At 43.1% G+C, this 25296-nt stretch overlaps 2 protein-coding genes across 2 annotated transcripts in view; both read right to left on the bottom strand.

Moving 5' to 3' along the window:
• Positions 1 to 16444, bottom strand: part of LOC140190161 (scavenger receptor cysteine-rich type 1 protein M160-like) — a 105258-nt gene extending 88814 nt beyond the window's left edge. Inside the window, exons 1-6 of the mRNA XM_072246672.1 lie at positions 16260 to 16444; positions 12835 to 13146; positions 9187 to 9501; positions 5761 to 6072; positions 3466 to 3483; positions 2109 to 2414 (exon numbers count right to left, since the gene is read on the bottom strand). Of these exons, the coding sequence (XP_072102773.1) occupies positions 2109 to 2414; positions 3466 to 3483; positions 5761 to 6072; positions 9187 to 9501; positions 12835 to 13146; positions 16260 to 16374 (1378 nt within the window). The 5' untranslated portion in view covers positions 16375 to 16444. The remainder of the gene's footprint in view (positions 1 to 2108; positions 2415 to 3465; positions 3484 to 5760; positions 6073 to 9186; positions 9502 to 12834; positions 13147 to 16259) is intronic.
• A 1083-nt stretch (positions 16445 to 17527) lies between these two features.
• The window catches only part of LOC140190160 (scavenger receptor cysteine-rich type 1 protein M130-like), a 47206-nt gene continuing 39437 nt past the window's right edge, over positions 17528 to 25296 (bottom strand). The window contains exons 2-4 of the mRNA XM_072246671.1: positions 22245 to 22556; positions 18466 to 18780; positions 17528 to 17580 (exon numbers count right to left, since the gene is read on the bottom strand). Coding sequence (XP_072102772.1) covers positions 17528 to 17580; positions 18466 to 18780; positions 22245 to 22556 — 680 coding nt within the window. The remainder of the gene's footprint in view (positions 17581 to 18465; positions 18781 to 22244; positions 22557 to 25296) is intronic.

The raw sequence follows: 25296 nt of genomic DNA, 5'->3' as shown, positions 1-25296 counted from the left end.
ATTTGTAACAGGAGAACAAACCACACAGCATCCAATCAAACAAGAGATTTTGCACCTCAAAGTTCACGCATTTGGTGGGGCCAGAGATTATCTTCCCTCGAATTACGTCGCTGACTGAACCTGACGGTTACCCTTCCGTCAAATCTTGCCTCAATCTTCTACCAGCAAAGAATGCAGTCCTAACCGATGTATTCCTTGCATCAGATCTGAAACTTCAACGAATTTCTATCCTTCTGTGGTGGAACGTATAATAACTGAATGCATTACGTTCAGGCAAGGAGTACCAATATCCTTAAAGGGAAATTCCTACAAAAAGCAGTATATATGGCCAAATCCATCAGGAATAAAACTGTTTTCTCCATTGAGCACATCAACACTGTGTGCTGTCGCAAGAAAGCAGCACCCTTCGCCAGGCAAACCATCACCCAGGTCACGCTCTCTTTTTGCTGCTGCCATCAGGCAGATGGTATAAGACCCTCCAAACTTATACCATCAGGATCAGGACAGTAATTACCCCTCAAGCACAAGGCTCTTGAACGAAACGGTACAGCCAATCAACTTCACTTACCCCTTCACTGAACTGTTGCCACAACCTGTGACAAGATTTCAAGGACCTCTCACTTCCTCACCACATCTTTTTGGTATTTTTTCCTTATTTACTATTACGGTGGTATTTTTTACATTTTCTCAGTTGAAGCTGCTAAGGTACAGCCATAGACAAGCACATTCATTTCACAAACAGGAAAAAAAAATCTGCAGATGCGGGAAATCCAAATAGAGGAGGGATGACCTGTACAAAAGGGAGGGGTTGCACTTGGCCAAATATTCTCTCGGGCTGGTTTGTTAGAACTCTTGGGGAGGGTCGGAACTAATTTAGCCTGGGGATAGGAAACTGCGTGAAGGGTCTCAGGATACGAAAGATATTAGAGCAACAAAAGTAGCAGGCAGTCAGACTGTTAGGAAGGGCAACTACATGATCGGATAAAATGCAGCCAGCAGAGTGAGTATCATCAGTGCATTAGGATGCAGAATAAAAAAAAGGTTGGAAACACTATATCAGCCTTGTATCTCATTCAAAAGAATATAAGAAATAAGCTAGATGATCTTACTGTGCTTTTACAAATTGTCATGTATGATCTTGTGGACATCACCAATTCGTTGCTGAAAGATTGTTTGCTGGGTGGCTGAATTTCCATTGTACATTATATTGAAAGGGGACAAACATTGGCTGCATCACTCTGCTGTCAGACAATGGTATCAACTACTGAGAAAGGTGTGACATAGGATTGGAAGATGTTGAATTCTTGTCGATTGCGGAACAAAACTGCAATAGAAAATTACCCTGATGGCAGTATATGCAGCTCCCCAAACTGTAACAGGAATGTAGGCTACAGAATACAACAGAAACAGAAATGGCCTACCAAAAGGGAAATGTTATGATACTACGGGGAAATTTTAACACGCAGGTAGATTGGGAAAATTAGGTTGGTAATAGAACTGGAAAGAATGTGAATTCAGAAGGACTTAGACAGTTTTGCAGAATGGGCACAGAAGCGGCAAATTAAATACAATGCTGGACAATGCATTGTTTTGCACTTCATCAGTAGAAATAATTCTGCAAACTATTTTCTAAACAAGAGTGAAATCCAAACATCTGAGATGCAAAAGGACTTGGAAGTTCTTCTGCAGAGCACCTTAAAGTTTTATATGCAGTTTATGAAATGGAGTTCATATGTGAACCCCAGAAAGCTAATGAAATGCCGTTAACAAATAGTTACAATTCACTGCATACAGAGTTATTACCGGACATTCCTTATACTTTCTGATCTGAGACATCTAACACGAAACGAATCTGGAATCAGCACCTGTATGCACGACCAACAATAAGATAAAAGTTTGCCAAATGAAACACTCCAGCACTTTAAGCAATGCAGAATAAATGTTAATTAAATTGTGCCTGCCTCAACAACATCAAACATAAGTAGAAAAATTCTCATCGTTTTACCCACGGCAACTAGAGTGGCTGGCCTAACTACCAAAATATGGAGTCTTTGTTAATCCCAATAGACAGAAAGCAGAAACAAAGAGGTTCTTTGTTCTATGCCTACCTTTTGAACAAATCACTCCTGCATCCTCTCCGTGACCGCAGTTATGACTCCCCCATCCTCGGAAGGAACATTCCCAAAGGGCGGATTCATTTCCATTGCACGCAACATCATCCATCCAGATATTCCCGCTGCCTTGCCCGAAGCGTGCCCCCGAGATTGCTGCTGCAGCAGAGGGACAACCCAACTCATTGCAGACAACCTTGGCGTCTTCAGTGCCCCATCCATCGTCACATACCGTTCCCCACTGTGCATTGTACCGCACCTCCACTCTCCCTGAACAACGATCGCTGCCGCCTACTAGCCTTACTTCGGGCACTGGAATGACATTGAAAGAGAAATTACTGTATTTTTTTGGAGATTCGCTTCAGATATATTCAGTTCCACGTTCCTATCCATTACACAGCATGTGAATGTTTGCACAAGCGGAGCCACCACTGTTGCAGCATTGACTGTTGGGAGAGGCCAGTGGTTAAAGTGGATTGTCAGGCATTGGTTCAAAGGAGTCTTCAGCACAGAAGAGGCACTGGCTCTGGGTAACATCAGGAGGGTACTTAGTGTAGTTTAGAAGGCAATTGCGTGCTATTCACGTTAGATGTTGAAGTCTTGGGAGCCCCACAGGCAACTACATGTATGTGAGGTGCGTCCAGCTGCAGATTCTGCAAGACCGTGCTATGGATCGGGAGCAGCAGCTGCAAGACCTTCGGCTTCTACGGGAGAGCCAGGAGATCATCCATCAGAGCTGCAGGAGTCTGATAACTGAGTGACTGTTAGGGAAGGAATTAGACAGTGAATAGGCATTTAGCTCACAGCAGCTCTTGGGTAAATTCCCTGAATACTAAGTGTATTATTTTGATCCTATTTTTTAAAATAACCTCTCAGCAGAATGCCACGGAGACCAGGTGGATCGCACTGACCATGGATTGCAGAAGGGAAAGAGGGAGAGTCGTGAGCGGTTGAGATGCAAGGCTCAATAGTCAGAGGAATCAAAACAAAAGTTTGTTGATGTGAACGGGACACACGGATGGTCTGTTGCTCCCTCCCAGGTGCTATGGACTCAGATCGCGTCCATAGCATTGTGCAGTGGGAGGGAAAGCAGCCTAAAATCTTGGTACAAAGAGGTTCCGCAATGAGGATTTAAAGAGCTGGACGGAACGCTGAGACGCAACACATTCAGGGTTACTGCCTGTGTCACGTGCCAGGGACGGTAGAAACAGAATGATTTGGCAGATAAATGCGTGGCTGACAATTTGCAGCAGGGAGTGAACTGCTTCAGGTTCTTGGATCATTCAGATCTCTTCTAGGGGAGGCATGACCTGTAAGAAGGGAAGGGTTGCAGCTGAAGCCGATGGGAACCAACTTTCTCGCTCACTGGCTTCTTAGGGCTATTGGGGAGGGTTCATACTAATTTTGCAAAGGGGTGGAAACCAAGGGGAATGGGGTTAGGACAGCGCGGATGGCAAAAGAGAAAAGACAGCATGCAGTCAGTCTGGTAGGAAAGTTGGGCAGATGATAAAACAAAAAAAAAACTACCAGCAGAGTGAGTATCAGTGATGAGGGATGCAGAATCAAGAAGGGTTACAATACTGTTCTCAACGTCTATTGAGCACAACAACACGGCGCTTTTACAGATTGTCACATACGATCTTCTGGACATCACCACTTCGTAGCTGAAAGATTGTTTGGTGGGTAGCAGAATTTCCATTGTACATTGTATCCAAAGGGTATGAACATAGGCTGGGTACGTGGCATCGCTCTGCTGTTAAGAGAATGGCATCAAATACTGAGAAAGATATTACATTGGATCGGAAGATGTTGAATCCTTGTCAGTTCAGTAAGGAAACTGCAATGGAAATGGACCCTGATGGCAGTAATATGCAGCTCCCGGAACAGTAACTGAAATGTAGAGTGCAGAATAAAACAGAAATAGAAATGGTGTACCAAATGGGAAATGTTATGATAGTAAGGGGAAATTTTAATATGCAGGTAGATTGGGAAAATTAGGTTGGTAATACAACTCAAAAGAGAGTGAATTCAGATGGACTTAGACAGTTTGGGAGTATGGGCATGGAAAAGGCAAATTAAATACAATGTTGGAAAATGCATGGTCTTGCACTTCATCAGTAGAAATAATTCTGCAGACTATTTTCTAAACAGAGTAAAATCAAAACATTGAGATGCAAAGGGACTTGGGAGTTCTTGTGCAGAACGGCCTAAAGCAGGGATGGCCAACCTATGGCGCATGCGCCAAAAGTCGTGCATTGCACCCAATGATAATAACAAAAAAGTAAGCCTACTCATGCAAAAAGTATTGACTAAAACCAGATCTGTAGAAAAAAAAAATTATAACATGAATTCAAGTAGCTTAGATCTAGAAATGGGTTTTTCTGAGAAGAAATCTAAAACTTAGTTATTACGTTTCGTGATTTTATTATTTTGCGCACATGTTTTGGCGAATGATATCTTCTTTCACATTGATCTGTTTTCAATTTTAAAAACTGTTTAATAAGTCAAACTAGAAAAGAAGGACTTTTGTTCTGCAGTCATTCCATAACTGTTCAATAAATGTTTCGTACTTGTTTGATCCTGAGGCGCCAGGCGTCTGCAGCACTGGTGGGTCGCAGGCTTTTGTCAGTCAGTTTACAATTGACACTCGTGTGCTATGGAGTTATGCTTTGTTCGTCCTTCGTGAACATGTGCAGTTTTGTACTTTTCGAAAAGCTAAGCTTTGCTTTTACATTCAGTGACCCATCACAGTGCAAATGAAAATGAGGAAAAGAAAAGCAGAAAGTGATAGTAAGCATAAATTCAATGAACAGAGGGAAAATGAGTTCTTATTTATAGCGGGTCCGTCAGGAAAACCATTGTGGATTGTTTGCAAAAACACTTTCTCACATAATAGAAGACATGATCTTAATAGACAGTATAAAACACAACATCAGACTGAAATAGAAGGAAAACTGAAGCTCGTGCTTCGGTCTGAGTTACGGAAAGACGATGTGATTAAGAAGAAAGAAGAAATCAACAGAAGACAAAATATATTTGTTGAAAGTGTCATTAAGGTAGGCAATGTTTATTTTCTTTTACATTAAATCAATATATCATGGAAAAATGCTAAAGATGTGTATACGAACATATTTTTACAAGAATTGAATGAGGGTACAAGAGTTCTATGGCGCATCTGAACTCGGGCGTGAACAATTTGACGCATGGAATGTAGAACGTTGGCCGCCCCTGCCCTAAAGGTTTATATGTAGTTTATGAAATAGACTTCCTACGCCCACCCCAGAAAACTAATGAAATGCCGTTAATAAATAGTTACAATTCACTGTTTTGAATACAGATAAATTACCAGTCAATCCTTATATTTTCTGATGTGATATGTCCTATCCGAAATGAAGCTGGAATCAGCACCCGTATGCACGACCAACAAGGACATCCAAATTTGCCAAATGAAACACTCCAGCATTTTAAGTGATGCAGAAAAAATGTTAATTAAGTTGTGCCTGCCTTAACAACGTCAAGCATCAGAACATAAATTTTCATCGTTTTACCCACAGCAACTAGAGTGGCTGTCATAATTATAAAAGTAGAGTCTTTCTTAATCGCAATAGAGAGAAAGCAGAAACAAAGAGGTTCTTTCTTCTATGCTGACCTGTACAATTCACTCCCGCATCCTCTCCGTGACCGCAATTATGACTCCCCCATCCTCGGAAGGAACATTCGTCAAGGGCGGATTCATTTCCATTGCACGCAACATCATCCATCCAGATATTCCCGCTGCCTTGCCCGAAGCGTGCCCCTGGTATTGCTGCAGCGGCAGGGGGACAGCCCAACTGACTGCAGACAACCTTGGCGTCGTCAGTGTCCCATCCATCGTCACATACCGTTCCCCATTGTGCACTGTGCCACACCTCCACTCTCCCTGAACAACGATCGCTGCCGCCTACCAGCCTTATATTGGGCTCTGGAATGACATTCAAAGAAGAAATTACTGTATTTTTCGGAGTTTCGCTTGCAGGTATGTTCAATTCCACGCTCCTGGCCATAACACAGCATGTGAATGCTTGTAGAAGTGGAGCCAGCATTGCTGGAGCGCTGATTGTTGGGACGGGCTACAGGAGGAAGTAGATTGTCAAGCACTGGCTGAAAGGAGTCGTCGGCACGGAAGTGGCACTGGCTCTGGGTAACTTGTCTGTTTGAGTTTGTTATACTTCTCTTTCTTCTTCTTGTGTCAATTATACTTACTGTACCTTAAAAGGCCTTTACGGGTTATTCACTCCTGATTTTGGAGTCTTGGGAGCCCCATGGGAGACTACATGTGCGTGAGGTGCATCCAGCTGCAGATACTGCAAGACTGTGCTATGGATTGGGAGCAGCAGCTGCAAGAACTTCAGCATGTACGGGAGAGTGAGGAGATCATTCAGAGGATCTATGTCACTGCCTTTTACACCTGGGTTGAACTTTGTTCTTTGCATACAGGGCTGGTAAATTATTTCAATGTCATGAGGACATCACTAAATTTGGTGGGGGGAGGGTGGGGAAAGAGTAACACCCTGGGAAAAGTTTCACTGCTAATATCATGGTCTTTCTGTAGAAGTAGTGTTTGGGTTATGGTTAGAGTTGCTGGCCGTCCAATGCGGGAGGTGTACTTTCATGCTCTATGCCTGCCACCGAGGTAATCTGGGATTTGTTATCGGCAAAATATGGAGAGAGAAGATGCCAGAAAGGAGAGTTCGTAGACACCACAAAGTAGTGGCCTTGGAGTGGGGCCAGAAGTCAATGACGGCCAGAGATATCGATGGAGGACCAGCAGAAGGGAAACCGTGAACTCCAGCTTGCACACATTAGACTGTTTCATTAAAATGGCTCTTTCTTTTTGTTTTTCTTTACTAACACTTTAGTCCAATGAACAATCAAAGAGCTAAATCATTGAATTGCATATGGTATACAGTCCATTATTCTGTGGTACTGATTTGTAACAGGAGAACAAACCACACAGCATCCACTCAAACAAGAGATTTTGCACCTCAAAGTTCACACATTTGGCGGGGCCAGAGATGATCTTCCCTCGAATTACGTCGCTGACTGAACCTGACGGCTACCCTTCCGTCAAATCTTGCCTCAATCTTCTACCAGCAAAGAATGCAGTCCTAACCGATGTATTCCTTGCATCAGATCTGAAACTTCAATGAATTTCTATCCTTGTGTGGTGGAATGTATAATAACTGAATGCATTACGTTCAGGCAAGGAGTACCAATATCCTTAAAGGGAAATTCCTACAAAAAGCAGTATATATGGCCAAATCCATCAGGAATAAAACTGTTTTCTCCATTGAGCACATCAACACTGTGTGCTGTCGCAAGAAAGCAGCACCCTTTGCCAGGCAAACCATCACCCAGGTCACGCTCTCTTTTTGCTGCTGCCATCAGGCAGATGGTATAAGACCCTCCAAACTTTTCCCATCAGGATCAGGACAGTAATTACCCCTCAAGCACAAGGCTCTTGAACGAAACGGTACAGCCAATCAACTTCACTTACCCCTTCACTGAACTGTTGCCACAACCTGTGACAAGATTTCAAGGACCTCTCACTTCCTCACCACATCTTTTCGGTATTTTTTCCTTATTTACTATTACGGTCGTATTTTTTACATTTTCTCAGTTGAAGCTGCTAAGGTACAGCCATAGACAAGCACATTCATTTCACAAACAGGAAAAAAAAATCTGCAGATGCGGGAAATCCAAATAGAGGAGGGATGACCTGTACAAAAGGGAGGGGTTGCACTTGGCCAAATATTCTCTCGGGCTGGTTTGTTAGAACTCTTGGGGAGGGTCGGAACTAATTTAGCCTGGGGATAGGAAACTGCGTGAAGGGTCTCAGGATACGAAAGATATTAGAGCAACAAAAGTAGCAGGCAGTCAGACTGTTAGGAAGGGCAACTACATGATCGGATAAAATGCAGCCAGCAGAGTGAGTATCATCAGTGCATTAGGATGCAGAATAAAAAAAAGGTTGGAAACACTATATCAGCCTTGTATCTCATTCAAAAGAATATAAGAAATAAGCTAGATGATCTTACTGTACTTTTACAAATTGTCATGTATGATCTTGTGGACATCACCAATTCGTTGCTGAAAGATTGTTTGCTGGGTGGCTGAATTTCCATTGTACATTATATTGAAAGGGGACAAACATTGGCTGCATCGCTCTGCTGTCAGACAATGGTATCAACTACTGAGAAAGGTGTGACATAGGATTGGAAGATGTTGAATTCTTGTCGATTGCGGAACAAAACTGCAATAGAAAATTACCCTGATGGCAGTATATGCAGCTCCCCAAACTGTAACAGGAATGTAGGCTACAGAATACAACAGAAACAGAAATGGCCTACCAAAAGGGAAATGTTATGATTCTACGGGGAAATTTTAACACACAGGTAGATTGGGAAAATTAGGTTGGTAATAGAACTGAAAAGAGTGTGAATTCAGAAGGACTTAGAGAGTTTTGCAGAATGGGCACAGAAGCGGCAAATTAAATACAATACTGGACAATGCATTGTCTTGCACTTCATCAGTAGAAATAATTCTGCAAACTATTTTCTAAACAAGAGTGAAATCCAAACATCTGAGATGCAAAAGGACTTGGAAGTTCTTCTGCAGAGCACCTTAAAGTTTTATATGCAGTTTATGAAATGGAGTTCATATGCGAACCCCAGAAAGCTAATGAAATGCCGTTAACAAATAGTTATAATTCACTGCATACAGAGTTATTACCGGACATTCCTTATACTTTCTGATCTGAGACATCTAACACGAAACGAATCTGGAATCAGCACCTGTATGCACGACCAACTATAAGATAAAAGTTTGCCAAATGAAACACTCCAGCACTTTAAGCAATGCAGAATAAATGTTAATTAAATTGTGCCTGCCTCAACAACATCAAACATAAGTACAAAATTTCTCATCGTTTTACCCTCGGCAACTAGAGTGGCTGGCCTAACTACCGAAATATAGAGTCTTTGTTAATCCCAATAGACAGAAAGCAGAAACAAGAGGTTCTTTGTTCTATGCCTACCTTTTGAACAAATCACTCCTGCATCCTCTCCGTGACCACAGTTATGACTCCCCCATCCTCGGAAGGAACATTCCCAAAGGGCGGATTCATTTCCATTGCACGCAACATCATCCATCCAGATATTCCCGCTGCCTTGCCCGAAGCGTGCCCCCGAGATTGCTGCTGCAGCAGAGGGACAACCCAACTCATTGCAGACAACCTTGGCGTCTTCAGTGTTCCATCCATCGTCACAAACCGTTCCCCACTGTGCATTGTACCGCACCTCCACTCTCCCTGAACAACGGTCGCTGCCGCCTACTAGCCTTACTTCGGGCACTGGAATGACATTGAAAGAGAAATTACTGTATTTTTTTGGAGATTCGCTTCAGATATATTCAGTTCCGCGTTCCTATCGATTACACAGCATGTGAATGTTTGCACAAGCGGAGCCACCACTGTTGCAGCATTGACTGTTGGGAGAGGCCAGTGGTTAAAGTGGATTGTCAGGCATTGGTTCAAAGGAGTCTTCAGCACAGAAGAGGCACTGGCTCTGGGTAACATCAGGAGGGTACTTAGTGTAGTTTAGAAGGCAATTGCGTGCTATTCACGTTAGATGTTGAAGTCTTGGGAGCCCCACAGGCAACTACATGTATGTGAGGTGCGTCCAGCTGCAGATTCTGCAAGACCGTGCTATGGATCGGGAGCAGCAGCTGCAAGACCTTCGGCTTCTACGGGAGAGCCAGGAGATCATCCATCAGAGCTGCAGGAGTCTGATAACTGAGTGACTGTTAGGGAAGGAATTAGACAGTGAATAGGCATTTAGCTCACAGCAGCTCTTGGGTAAATTCCCTGAATACTAAGTGTATTATTTTGATCCTATTTTTTAAAATAACCTCTCAGCAGAATGCCACGGAGACCAGGTGGATCGCACTGACCATGGATTGCAGAAGGGAAAGAGGGAGAGTCGTGAGCGGTTGAGATGCAAGGCTCAATAGTCAGAGGAATCGAAACAAAAGTTTGTTGACGTGAACGGGACACACGGATGGTCTGTTGCTCCCTCCCAGGTGCTATGGACTCAGATCACGTCCATAGCATTGTGCAGTGGGAGGGAAAGCAGCCTAAAATCTTGGTACAAAGAGGTTCCGCAATGAGGATTTAAAGAGCTGGACGGAACGCTGAGACGCAACACATTCAGAGTTACTGCCTGTGTCACGTGCCAGGGACAGTAGAAACAGAATGATTTGGCAGATAAATGCGTGGCTGACAATTTGCAGCAGGGAGTGAACTGCTTCAGGTTCTTGGATCATTCGGATCTCTTCTAGGGGAGGCATGACCTGTAAGAAGGGAAGGGTTGCAGCTGAAGCCGATGGGAACCAACTTTCTCGCTCACTGGCTTCTTAGGGCTATTGGGGAGGGTTCATACTAATTTTGCAAAGGGGTGGAAACCAAAGAGAATGGGGTTAGGACAGCGCGGATGGCAAAAGAGAAAAGACAGCATGCAGTCAGTCTGGTAGGAAAGTTGGGCAGATGATAAAACAAAAAAAAAACTACCAGCAGAGTGAGTATCAGTGATGAGGGATGCAGAATCAAGAAGGGTTACAATACTGTTCTCAACGTCTATTGAGCACAACAACACGGCACTTTTACAGATTGTCACATACGATCTTCTGGACATCACCACTTCGTAGCTGAAAGATTGTTTGGTGGGTAGCAGAATTTCCATTGTACATTGTATCCAAAGGGTATGAACATAGGCTGGGTACGTGGCATCGCTCTGCTGTTAAGAGAATGGCATCAAATACTGAGAAAGATATTACATTGGATCGGAAGATGTTGAATCCTTGTCAGTTCAGTAAGGAAACTGCAATGGAAATGGACCCTGATGGCAGTAATATGCAGCTCCCGGAACAGTAACTGAAATGTAGAGTGCAGAATAAAACAGAAATAGAAATGGTGTACCAAATGGGAAATGTTATGATAGTAAGGGGAAATTTTAATATGCAGGTAGATTGGGAAAATTAGGTTGGTAATACAACTCAAAAGAGAGTGAATTCAGATGGACTTAGACAGTTTGGGAGTATGGGCATGGAAAAGGCAAATTAAATACAATGTTGGAAAATGCATTGTCTTGCACTTCATCAGTAGAAATAATTCTGCAGACTATTTTCTAAACAGAGTAAAATCAAAACATTGAGATGCAAAGGGACTTGGGAGTTCTTGTGCAGAACAGCCTAAAGCAGGGATGGCCAACCTATGGCGCATGCGCCAAAAGTGGTGCATTGCACCCAATGATAATAATAAAAAAGTAAGCCTACTCATGCAAAAAGTATTGACTAAAACCAGATCTGTAGAAAAAAAATTATAACATGAATTCAAGTAGCTTAGATCTAGAAATGGGTTTTACTGAGAAGAAATCTAAAACTTAGTTATTACGTTTCGTGATTTTATTATTTTGCGCACGTTTTGGCGAATGATATCTTCTTTCACATTGATCTGTTTTCAATTTTAAAAAATGTTCAATAAGTCAAATTAGAAAAGAAGGACTTTTGTTCTGCAGTCATTCCATAACTGTTCAATAAATGTTTCGTAGTTGTTTGATCCTGAGGCGCCAGGCATCTGCAGCACTGGTGGGTCGCAGGTTTTTGTCAGTCAGTTTACAATTGACACTCGTGTGCTACGGAGTTATGCTTTCTTCGTCCTTCGTGAACATGTGCAGTTTTGTACTTTTCGAAAAGCTAAGCTTTGCTATTACATTCAGTGACCCATCACAGTGCAAATGAAAATGAGGAAAAGAAAAGCAGAAAGTGATAGTAAGAGTAAATTCAATGAACAGAGGGAAAATGAGTTCTTATTTATAGCGGGTCCGTCAGGAAAACCATTGTGCATTGTTTGCAAAAACACTTTCTCACAGAATAGAAGACATGATCTTAATAGACAGTATAAAACACAACATCAGACTGAAATAGAAGGAAAACTGAAGCTCGTGCTTCGGTCTGAGTTACGGAAAGACGATGTGATTAAGAAGAAAGAAGAAATCAAAAGAAGACAAAATATATTTGTTAAAAGTGTCATTAAGGTAGGTAATGTTTATTTTCTTTTACATTAAATCAATATATCATGGAAAAATGCTAAAGATGTGTATACGAACATATTTTTACAAGAATTGAATGAGGGTACAAGAGCTCTATGGCGCACCTGAACTCGGGCGTGAAAAATTTGACGCATGGAATGTAGAACGTTGGCCGCCCCTGCCCTAAAGGTTTATATGTAGTTTATGAAATAGACTTCCTACGCCCACCCCAGAAAACTAATGAAATGCCGTTAATAAATAGTTACAATTCACTGTTTTGAATACAGATAAATTACCAGTCAATCCTTATATTTTCTGATGTGATATGTCTTATCCGAAATGAAGCTGGAATCAGCACCCGTATGCACGACCAACAAGGACATCCAAATTTGCCAAATGAAACACTCCAGCATTTTAAGTGATGCAGAAAAAATGTTAATTAAGTTGTGCCTGCCTTAACAACGTCAAGCATCAATACATAAATTTTCATCGTTTTACCCACAGCAACTAGAGTGGCTGTCATAATTATAAAAGTAGAGTCTTTCTTAATCGCAATAGAGAGAAAGCAGAAACAAAGAGGTTCTTTCTTCTATGCTGACCTGTACAATTCACTCCCGCATCCTCTCCGTGACCGCAATTATGACTCCCCCATCCTCGGAAGGAACATTCGTCAAGGGCGGATTCATTTCCATTGCACGCAACATCATCCATCCAGATATTCCCGCTGCCTTGCCCGAAGCGTGCCCCCTGTATTGCTGCTGTGGCAGGGGGACAGCCCAACTGACTGCAGACAACCTTGGCGTCGTCAGTGTCCCATCCATCGTCGCATACCGTTCCCCATTGTGCACTGTGCCACACCTCCACTCTCCCTGAACAACGATCGCTGCCGCCTACCAGCCTTATATTGGGCTCTGGAATGACATTCAAAGAAGAAATTACTGTATTTTTCGGAGTTTCGCTTGCAGGTATGTTCAATTCCACGCTCCTGGCCATAACACAGCATGTGAATGCTTGTAGAAGTGGAGCCAGCATTGCTGGAGCGCTGATTGTTGGGACGGGCTACAGGAGGAAGTAGATTGTCAAGCACTGGCTCAAAGGAGTCGTCGGCACGGAAGTGGCACTGGCTCTGGGTAACTTGTCTGTTTGAGTTTGTTATGCTTCTCTTTCTTCTTCTTGTGTCAATTATACTTACTATACCTTAAAAGGCCTTTACGGGTTATTCACTCCTGATTTTGGAGTCTAGGGAGCCCCATGGGAGACTACATGTGCGTGAGGTGCATCCAGCTGCAGATACTGCAAGACTGTGCTATGGATTGGGAGCAGCAGCTGCAAGAACTTCAGCATGTACGGGAGAGTGAGGAGATCATTCAGAGGATCTATGTCACTGCCTTTTACACCTGGGTTGAACTTTGTTCTTTGCATACAGGGCTGGTAAATTATTTCAATGTCATGAGGACATCACTAAATTTGGTGGGGGGAGGGTGGGGAAAGAGTAACACCCTGGGAAAAGTTTCACTGCTAATATCATGGTCTTTCTGTAGAAGTAGTGTTTGGGTTATGGTTAGAGTTGCTGGCCATCCAATGCGGGAGGTGTACTTTCATGCTCTATGCCTGCCACCGAGGTAATCTGGGATTTGTTATCGGCAAAATATGGAGAGAGAAGATGCCAGAAAGGAGAGTTCGTAGACACCACAAAGTAGTGGCCTTGGAGTAGGGCGAGAAGTCAATGACGGCCAGAGATATCGATGGAGGACCAGCAGAAGGGAAACCGTGAACTCCAGCTTGCACACATTAGACTGTTTCATTAAAATGGCTCTTTTCTTTTTGTTTTTCTTTACTAACACTTTAGTCCAGTGAAGAATCAAAGAGCTAAATCATTGAATTGCATATGGTATACAGTCCATTATTCTGTGGTACTGATTTGTAACAGGAGAACAAACCACACAGCATCCACTCAAACAAGAGATTTTGCACCTCAAAGTTCACACATTTGGCGGGGCCAGAGATTATCTTCCCTCGAATTACATCGCTGACTGAACCTGACGGCTACCCTTCCGTCAAATCTTGCCTCAATCTTCTACCAGCAAAGAATGCAGTCCTAATCGATGTATTCCTTGCATCAGATCTGAAACTTCAACGAATTTCTATCCTTGTGTGGTGGAACGTATAATAACTGAATGCATTACGTTCAGGCAAGGAACACCAATATCCTTAAAGGGAAATTCCTACAAAAAGCAGTATATATGGCCAAGTCCATCAGGAATAAAACTGTTTTCTCCATTGAGCACATCAACACTGTGTGATGTCGCAAGAAAGCAGCATCCTTCGCCAGGCAAACCATCACCCAGGTCATGCTCTCTTTTTGTTGCTGCCATCAGGCAGATGGTATAAGACCCTCAAAACTTATACCATCAGGATCAGGACAGTAATTACCCCTCAAGCACAAGGCTCTTGAACCAAAGGGTACAACCAGTCAACTTCACTTACCCCTTTACTGAACTGTTGCCACAACCTGTGACAAGATTTCAAGGACCTCTCACTTCCTCACCACATCTTTTCGGTATTTATTACTTATTTAGTATTACGGTCGTATTTTTTATACTTTCTCAGTTCAAGCTGTTAAGGTACGGCCATAGACAAGCACATTCATTTAACAAACAGGAAAAAAAAATCTGCAGATGCGGGAAATCCAAATAGAGGAGGGATGACCTGTACAAAAGGGAGGGGTTGCACTTGGGCAAATATTCACTCGGGCTGGTTTGTTAGAACTCTTGGGGAAGTTCGGAACTAATTTAGCATGGGGATAGGAAACTGCGTGAAGGGTCTCAGGATACGAAAGGTGTTAAAACAACAAAAGTAGCAGGCAGTCAGACTGTTAGGAAGGGCAACTACGTGATCGGATAAAATGCAGCCAGCAGAGTGAGTATCATCAGTGTATTAGGATGCAGAATAAAAAAAAGGTTGGAAGCACTATATCAGCCTTGTATCTCATTCAAAATATAAGAAATAAGCTAGATGATCTTACTGTACTTTTACAAATTGTCATGTATGATCTTGTGGACATCACCAATTCGTTGCTGAAAGATTGTTTGCTGGGTGGCTGAATTTCCATTGTACATTATATTGAAAGGGGACAAACATAGGCTGCATCGCTCTGCTGTCAGACAATGGTATCAACTACTGAGAAAGGTGTGACATAGGATTGGAAGATGTTGAATTCTTGTCGATTGCGGAACAAAACTGCAATAGAAAATTACCCTGATGGCAGTATATGCAGCTCCCCAAACAGTAACAGGAATGTAGGCTACAGAATACAACAGAAACAGAAATGGCCTACCAAAAGGGAAATGTTATGATACTACAGGGAAATTTTAACACGCAGGTAGATTGGGAAAATTAGGTTGGTAATAGAACTGAAAAGAGTGTGAATTCAGAAGGACTTAGACAGTTTTGCAGAATGGGCACAGAAGCGGCAAATTAAATACAATGCTGGACAATGCATTGTCTTGCACTTCATCAGTAGAAATAATTCTGCAAACTATTTTCTAAACAAGAGTGAAATCCAAACATCTGAGATGCAAAGGGACTTGGAAGTTCTTCTGCAGAGCACCTTAAAGGTTTATATGCAGTTTATGAAATGGAGTTCCTATGTGAACCCCAGAAAGCTAACGAAATGCCGTTAACAAACAGTTACAATTCACTGCATACAGAGTTATTAACGGACATTCCTTATACTTTCTGATCTGAGACATCTAACCCAAAACGAATCTGGAATCAGCACCTGTATGCACGACCAACTATAAGATAAAAGTTTGCCAAATGAAACACTCCAGCACTTTAAGCAATGCAGAACAAATGTTAATTAAATTGTGCCTGCCTCAACAACATCAAACATAAGTAGAAAAATTCTCATCGTTTTACCCACGACAACTAGAGTGGCTGGCCTAACTACCAAAATATAGAGTCTTTGTTAATCCCAATAGACAGAAAGCAGAAACAAAGAGGTTCTTTGTTCTATGCCTACCTTTTGAACAAATCACTCCTGCATCCTCTCCGTGACCGCAGTTATGACTCCCCCATCCTTGGAAGGAACATTCCCAAAGGGCGGATTCATTTCCATTGCACGCAACATCGTCCATCCAGATATTCCCACTGCCTTGCCCGAAGCGTGCCCCCGAGATTGCTGCTGCACCAGAGGGACAACCCAACTCATTGCAGACAACCTTGGCGTCTTCAGTGCCCCATCCATCGTCACAAACCGTTCCCCACTGTGCACTGTGCCGCACCTCCACTCTTCCTGAACAACGATCGATGCCGCCTACCAGCCTTACTTCGGGCACTGGAATGACATTGAAAGAGAAATTACTGTATTTTTTGGAGATTCGCTTCAGGTATATTCAGTTCCGCGTTCCTATCCATTACACAGCATGGGAATGTTTGCACACGCGGAGCCACCACTGTTGCAGCAATGACTGTTGGGAGAGGCCAGTGATTAAAGTGGAGTGTCAGGCATTGGCTCAAAGGAGTCTTCAGCACAGAAGAGGCACTGGCTCTGGGTAACATGAGGAGGGTACTTAGTGTAGTTTAGAAGGCAATTGCGTGATATTCACATTAGATGTTGAAGTCTTGGGAGCCCCACAGGCAACTACGTGTATGTGAGGTGCGTCCAGCTGCAGATTCTGCAAGACCGTGCTATGGATCGGGAGCAGCAGCTGCAAGACCTTCGGCTTCTATGGGAGAGCGGAGATCATCCATCAGAGCTGCAGGATTCTGATAACTGAGTGACTGTCAGGGAAGGAATTAGACAGTGAATAGGCAGTTAGCTCACAGCAGCTCTTGGGTAAATTCCCTGAATACTAAGTGTATTATTTTGGATACTATCTTTTAAAATAACCTCTCAGCAGAATGCCACAGAGACCAGGTGGGTTGCACTGACCATGGATTGCAGAAGGGAAAGAGGGAGAGTCGTGAGCAGTTGAGATGGAAGACTCAATAGTCAGAGGAATCGGAAAAAAAAGTTTGTTGACGTGAATGCGACACACGGATGGTCTGTTGCTCCCTCCCAGGTGCTATGGACTCGGATCGCGTCCATAGCATTGTGCAGTGGGAGGGAAAGCAGCCTGAAATCTTGGTACAAAGAGGTTCCGCAATGAGGATTTAAAGAGCTGGACGGAATGCTGAGACGCAACACATTCAGGGTTACTGCCTGTGTCACGTGCCAGGGATGGTAGAAACAGAATGATTTGGCAGATAAATGCGTGGCTGACAATTTGCAGCAGGGAGTGAAGTGCTTCAGGTTCTTGGATCATTCGGATCATTCGGATCTCTTCTAGGGGAGGCATGACCTGTAAGAAGGGAAGGGTTGCAGCTGAAGCCGATGGGAACCAACCTTCTCGCTCACTGGCTTCTTAGAGCTATTGGGGAGGGTTCAAACTAATTTTGCAAGGGCGTGGAAACCAAAGGGAATGGGGTTAGGACAGCGCGGATGGCAAAAGAGAAAAGACAGCATGCAGTCAGTCTGGTAGGAAAGTTGGGCAGATGATAAAACAAAAAAAAAACTACCAGCAGAGTGAGTATCAGTGATGAGGGATGCAGAATCAAGAAGGGTTACAATACTGTTCTCAACGTCTATTGAGCACAACAACACGGCGCTTTTACAGATTGTCACATACGATCTTCTGGACATCACCACTTCGTTGCTGAAAGATTGTTTGGTGGGTAGCAGAATTTCCATTGTACATTGTATCCAAAGGGTATGAACATAGGCTGGGTACGTGGCATCGCTCTGCTGTTAAGAGAATGGCATCAAATACTGAGAAAGATATTACATTGGATCGGAAGATGTTGAATCCTTGTCAGTTCAGTAAGGAAACTGCAATGGAAATGGACCCAGATGGCAGTATATGCAGCTCCCGGAACAGTAACTGAAATGTAGAGTGCAGAATAAAACAGAAATAGAAATGGTGTACCAAATGGGAAATGTTATGATAGTAAGGGGAAATTTTAATATGCAGGTAGATTGGGAAATGAAACACTCCAGCACTTTAAGCAATGCAGAATAAATGTTAATTAAATTGTGCCTGCCTCAACAACATCAAACATAAGTAGAAAAATTCTCATCGTTTCACCCACGACAACTAGAGTGGCTGGCCTAACTACCAAAATATAGAGTCTTTGTTAATCCCAATAGACAGAAAGCAGAAACAAGAGGTTCTTTGTTCTATGCCTACCTTTTGAACAAATCACTCCTGCATCCTCTCCGTGACCACAGTTATGACTGCCCCATCCTCGGAAGGAACATTCCCAAAGGGCGGATTCATTTCCATTGCACGCAACATCATCCATCCAGATATTCCCGCTGCCTTGCCCGAAGTGTGCCCCCGGTATTGCTGCTGCAGCAGAGGGACAACCTAACTCATTGCAGACAACCTTGGCATCTTCAGTGCCCCATCCATCGTCACAAACCGTTCCCCACTGTGCATTGTACCGCACCTCCACTCTCCCTGAACAACGATCGCTGCCGCCTACTAGCCTTACTTCGGGCACTGGAATGACATTGAAAGAGAAATTACTGTATTTTTTTGGAGATTCGCTTCAGATATATTCAGTTCCGTGTTCCTATCCATTACACAGCATGGGAATGTTTGCACAAACGGAGCCACCACTGTTGCAGCATTGACTGTTGGGAGAGACCAGTGGTTAAAGTGGATTGTCAGGCATTGGTTCAAAGGAGTCTTCAGCACAGAAGAGGCACTGGCTCTGGGTAACATCAGGAGGGTACTTAGTGTAGGTTAGAAGGCAATTGCGTGATATTCACGTTAGATGTTGAAGTCTTGGGAGCCCCACAGGCAACTACATGTATGTGAGGTGCGTCCAGCTGCAGATTCTGCAAGACCGTGCTATGGATCGGGAGCAGCAGCTGCAAGACCTTCGGCTTCTACGGGAGAGCCAGGAGATCATCCATCAGAGCTGCAGGAGTCTGATAACTGAGTGAATGTTAGGGAAGGAATTAGACAGTGAATAGGCATTTAGCTCACAGCAGCTCTTGGGTAAATTCCCTGAATACTAAGTGTATTATTTTGGATCCTATTTTTTAAAATAACCTCTCAGCAGAATGCCACGGAGACCAGGTGGATCGCACTGACCATGGATTGCAGAAAGGAAAGAGGGAGAGTCGTGAGCGGTTGAGATGCAAGGCTCAATAGTCGGAGGAATCGAAACAAAAGTTTGTTGATGTGAACGGGACACACAGATGGTCTGTTGCTCCCTCCCAGGTGCTATGGACTTGGATCGCGTCCATAGCATTGTGCAGTGGGAGGGAAAGCAGCCTGAAATCTTGGTACAAAGAGGTTCCGCAATGAGGATTTAAAGAGCTGGACGGAACGCTGAGACGCAACACATTCAGGGTTACTGCCTGTGTCACGTGCCAGGGACGGTAGAAACAGAATGATTTGGCAGATAAATGCGTGGCTGACAATTTGCAGCAGGGAGTGAAGTGCTTCAGGTTCTTGGATCATTCGGATCTCTTCTAGGGGAGGCATGACCTGTAAGAAGGGAAGGGTTGCAGCTGAAGCCAATGGGAACCAACCTTCTCGCTCACTGGCTTCTTAGTGTTATTGGGGAGGGTTCAAACTAATTTTGCAGGGGGTTGGAAACCAAAGGGAATGGGGTCAGGACAGTGCGGATGGTAAAAGAGAAAAGACAGCACGCAGTCAGTCTGGTAGAAAAGGTGGGCAGATGATCAAACAAAAAAAGCCTACCAGCAGAGTGCGTATCAGTGATTAGGGATGCAGAATCAGAAAGGGTTACAAGGCTGTTCTCAACCTCTATTGAGTACAACAACACGGCACTTTTACAGATTGTCACATACGATCTTGTGGACATCACCGACTCGTTGCTGAAAGTTGTTTGGTGGGTAGCTGAATTTCCATTGTACATTGTATCGAAAGGGTACCAACATAGGCTTGGGGTGTGGCATCGCTCTGCTGTTAGAGAATGGCATCAAATACTGAGAAAGATATGACATAGGATCGGAAGATGTTGAATTCTTGTCAGTTCAGAAATGAAACTGCTAGGGAAATGGACCCAGATGGCAGTATTTGCAGCTCCCGCAACAGTAACTGAAATGTAGAGTGCAGAATACAACAGAAATAGAAATGGTGTACCAAATGGGAAATGTTATGATAGTAAGGGGAAATTTTAATATGCAGGTAGATTGGGAAAATTAGGTTGGTAATAGAACTCAAAAGAGAGTGAATTCAGAAGGATTTAAGCAACACACATCAAAGTTGCTGGTGAACGCAGCAGGCCAGGCAGCATCTCTAGGAAGAGGTACAGTCGACGTTTCAGGCCGAGACCCTTCGTCAGGACCAACTGAAGGAAGAGTTAGAAAGAGAAGGATTTAGACAGTTTGGGAGTATGGGCATGGAAACAGCAAATTAAATACAATCTTGGAAAATGCATGGTCTTGCACTTGTCAGTAGAAATAATTCTGCAGACTATTTTCTAAACAGAGTAAAATCAAAACATCTGAGATGCAAAGGGACTTGGGAGTTCTTATGCAGAACACCCTAAAGCAGGGATGGCCAACCTATGGCGCATGCACCTAAAGTGGGGCATTGCACCCAAAGATATTAATAAAAAAGTAAGCCGACTCATGCAAAAAGTATTAACTAAAAACAGATTTGTAGAAAAAAAATCTATAACAGGAATTCAAGTACCTTAGATCTAGAAATGGGTTTTACTAAGAAGAAATCTGAAACTTAGTTATTACTTTTAGCAATTTTATTATTTTGTGCACAACTTTTGGCGAATGTTATCTTCTTTCACATTGATCTGTTTTCAATTTTAAAAAATGTTCAATGAGTCAAACTAGAAAAGAAGGACTTTTGTTCTGCAGTTGTTCCATAACTGTTCAATAAATGTTTCTTACTTGTTTGAACCTGAGACGCCAGGCGTCTGCACCACTGGTGGGTCGCAGGTTTTTGTCAGTCAGTTTACAATTGACACTCGAGTGCTGCGGAGTTATGCTTTGTTCGTCCTTTGTGAACATTTGCAGTTTTGTACTTTTCGAAAAACTAAGCTTTGTTTTTACATTCAGTGACCCATCAGTGCAAAACAAAATGAGGAAAAGAAAAGCAGAAAGTGATAGTAAGCGTGAATTCAATGAACAGAGGGAAAATGAGTTCTTATTTATAGCGGGTCCGTTAGGAAAACCATTGTGCATTGCTTGTGAAAACACTTTCTCACATAATAGAAGACATGATCTTAATAGACACTATAAAACACAACATCAGACTGAAATAGAAGGAAAACTGAAGCTAGTGCTTAGGTCTGAGTTACGGAAGGACGATGTGATTAAGAAGAAGGAAGAAATCAAAAGAAGACAAAATATATTTGTTAAAAGTCTCATTAAGGTAGGTAATGTTTATCTTCTTTTATATTAAATCAATATATCATGTAAAAATGCTAAATATGTGTATATGAACATATTTTTACAGGAATTGAATGGGGGTACAAGAGTTGAATGGCGCATCTGAACTCGTGCGTGAAAAAATTCTCGCATGGAATGTACAACGTTGGCCACCCCTGCCCTAAAGGTTTATATGTAGTTTATGAAATAGACTTCCTACGTGAACCCGAGAAAACTAACGAAATGCCGTTAATAAATAGTTACAATTCACTGTTTTGAATACAGATAAATTACCAGTCAATCCTTATATTTTCTGATGTGATATGTCTTATCCTATATGAAGCTGGAATCAGCACCCGTATGCACGACCAACTAGGACATCAAAATTTGCCAAATGCAACACTCCAGCATTTTAAGTGACGCAGAAAAAATGTTAATTAAGTTGTGCCTGCCTCCACAACGTCAAGCATCAGAACATAAATTCTCATCGTTTTACCCACAGTAACTACAGTGGCTGGCCTGATTATAAAAGTAGAGTCTTTCTTAATCGCAATAGAGAGAAAGCAGAAACAAAGAGGTCCTTTCTTCTATGCTGACCTGTACAATTCACTCCCGCATCCTCTCCGTGACCGCAGTTATGAATGCCCCACCCTCCAAAGGAACATTCGTCAAGGGCGGATTCATTTCCATTGCACGCAACATCATCCATCCAGATATTCCCGCTGCCTTGCCCGAAGCGTGCCCCCTGTATTGCTGCAGCGGCAGGGGGGCAGCCCAACTGACTGCAGACAACCTTGGCGTCGTCAGTGTCCCATCCATCGTCGCATACCGTTCCCCATTGTGCACGGTGCCACACCTCCACTCTCCCTGAACAACGATCGCTGCCGCCTACCAGCCTGATATTGGGCTCTGGAATGACATTCAAAGAAGAAATTACTGTAGTTTTTGGAGTTTTGCTTGCAGGTATGTTCAATTCCAGGCTCCTGGCCAGAACACAGCACGTGAATGCTTGCAGAAGTGGAGCCAGCATTGCTGGAGCGCTGATTGTTGGGACGGGCTACAGGAGGAAGTAGATTGTCAAGCACAGGCTCAAAGGAGTCGTCGGCATGGAAGTGGCACTGGCTCTGGGTAACTTCTCTGTTTGAGTTTGTTATGTTTCTCTTTCTTCTTGCTGTGTCAATTATACTTACTATAGCTTAAAAGGCCTTTACGGGTTATTCACTCCTGATGTTGGAGTCTTGGGAGCCCCATGGGAGACTACATGTCCGTGAGGTGCATGCAGCTGCAGATACTGCAAGACTGTGCTATGGATTGGGAGCAGCAGCTGCAAGAACTTCAGCTTGTATGGGAGAGAGAGGAGATCATTCAGAGGATCTATGTCACTGCCTTTTACACCTGGGTTGAACTTTGTTCTTTGCATACAGGGCTGGTAAATTATTTCAATGTCATGAGGACATCACTAAATTTGGTGAGGGGAGGGTGGGGAAAGAGTAACACCCTGGGAAAAGTTTCACTGCTAATATCATGGTCTTTCTGTAGAAGCAGTTTTTGGGTTATGGTTAGAGTTGCTGGCCGTCCAATGCGGGAGGTGTACTTTCATGCTGTATGCCTGCCACCGAGGTAATCTGAGTTTTGTTATCGGCAGAAGATGGAGAGAGTAGATGCCAGAAAGGAGAGTTCGTAGACACCACAAAGTAGTGGCTTTGGAGTGGGGCCAGAAGTCGATGACGGCCGGAGATATCGATGGAGGACCAGCAGAAGGGAAACCGTGAACTCCAACCTGCACACCTTGGACTGTTTCATTAAAATGGCTCTTTTTGTTTTTCTTTACTAACACTTTAGTCCAATGAAGAATCAAAGAGCTAAATCATTGAATTGCATATGGTATACAGTCCATTATTCTGTGGTACTGATTTGTAACAGGAGAACAAACCACACAGCATCCACTCAAACAAGAGATTTTGCACCTCAAAGTTCACACATTTGGCGGGGCCAGAGATTATCTTCCCTCGAATTACGTCGCTGACTGAACCTGACGGTTACCCTTCCGTCAAATCTTGCCTCAATCTTCTACCAGCAAAGAATGCAGTCCTAACCGATGTATTCCTTGCATCAGATCTGAACCTTCAACGAATTTCCATCCTTGTGTGATGGAACATATAATAACCGAATGCATTACGTTCTGGCAAGGAGCACCAATATCCCTAAAGGGAAATTCCTACAAAAAGCAGTATAAATGGCCAAGTCCATCAGGAATAAAACTGTTTTCTCCATTGAGCACATTAACGCTGTGTGCTTTCGCAAGAAAGCAACATCCTTCGCTAGGCAAACCATCACCCAGGTCATGCTCTCTTTTTGCTGCTGCCATCAGGAAGAAGGTATAAGACCCTCAAAACTCATACCATCAGGTTCAGGACAGTAATTACCCCTAAAGAATAAGGCTCTTGAACGAAAGGATAGAACCACTCAACTTCACTTGCCTCTTCACTGAACTGTTGCCACAACCTGTGACAAGATTTCAAGGACCTCTCACTTCCTCACCACATCTTTTCGGTATTTATTACTTATTTAGTATTATGGTCATATTTTTTACATTTTCTCAGTCCAAGCTGCTAAGGAACAGCCATAGTGAAGCACATTCATTTCACAAACAGGAAAAAAGCTCTGCAGATGCTGGAAATCCAAATTGAGGAGGGGTGACCTGTACATTGCACATGACCCCGAGAGGGACAAATATTCTCTCACATTGGTTTGTTGGAGCTGTCGGGGAGGGTTGTCACTAATTTAGCATGGAGATGGGAAACAGAGTAAAGGGACTCAGGATATGAAAGGTGTTAAAACAACAAAAGTAGCATGCAGTTAGATTGTTAGGAAGGAGAGGCTGATGATCGGGCAAAATGCAGAAAGCAGGGCGAGTATCATTGCATTAGGATGCAGAATAAAAACAGGTTGTGAATACTGTACTCAAAGGCTTTGTATTTCATTGCAAATCAGTTTTATTTGTCACATGTATATTGAAACAGATCGTGAAGTGCATCGTTTGTATCAACTACCAGAATCTGAGGATTGCGCTGGACAGCCATCTGTATCACCACGCTTCCATCGCCAACCCACAACTTACTAACCCTAATGTATGTCTTTGGAATGTGGGAGAGAACCCATGGGGTCATGAGGAGAACATACAAATGCCATAAAGACTGCGGCAAGAATTGAACCCCAATCACAGGCACTGTAAAGAGTTACACTACCACGCCGTCTGTGAGAGGAAACAGTTCATGAAAATGCTCACCAAGTTCCTGGTCTGAACTGTTAAAGATCAAGATGGGGTAGCACAGTCGTGTAGTGGTTAGCACAATGCTTTATAGTACAGGCGACTTGGGTTCAATTCCTGTCACTGCCCGTAAGGAGTTTATATGTTCTCCCCATGCCCCATGGGTTTCCTCCCACATTCCAAAGATGTACCGATTGATAGGTTAATTGGTCATCGTAAATTGTCTCGTGATTAAGCTAAGATTAAATTGGGAACTGCTGGGTGGTGCGGATCAAAGGGCCAGAAGGATCTATTCCATGCTGTGTCACAATAAATAAATAAATAAATAACATTCTGAAGCTTAAATCCTGAAACAGCCCTGAAAACCATTTCTTAGTG

Source organism: Mobula birostris, chromosome 29 (genome assembly GCF_030028105.1).
Source record: "Mobula birostris isolate sMobBir1 chromosome 29, sMobBir1.hap1, whole genome shotgun sequence".
In the NCBI taxonomy this organism is placed as follows: domain Eukaryota; kingdom Metazoa; phylum Chordata; class Chondrichthyes; order Myliobatiformes; family Myliobatidae; genus Mobula; species Mobula birostris.
The sequence above is the reverse complement of the archived record's forward strand: the minus strand, read 5'-3'. Positions and strand labels throughout refer to the sequence as shown.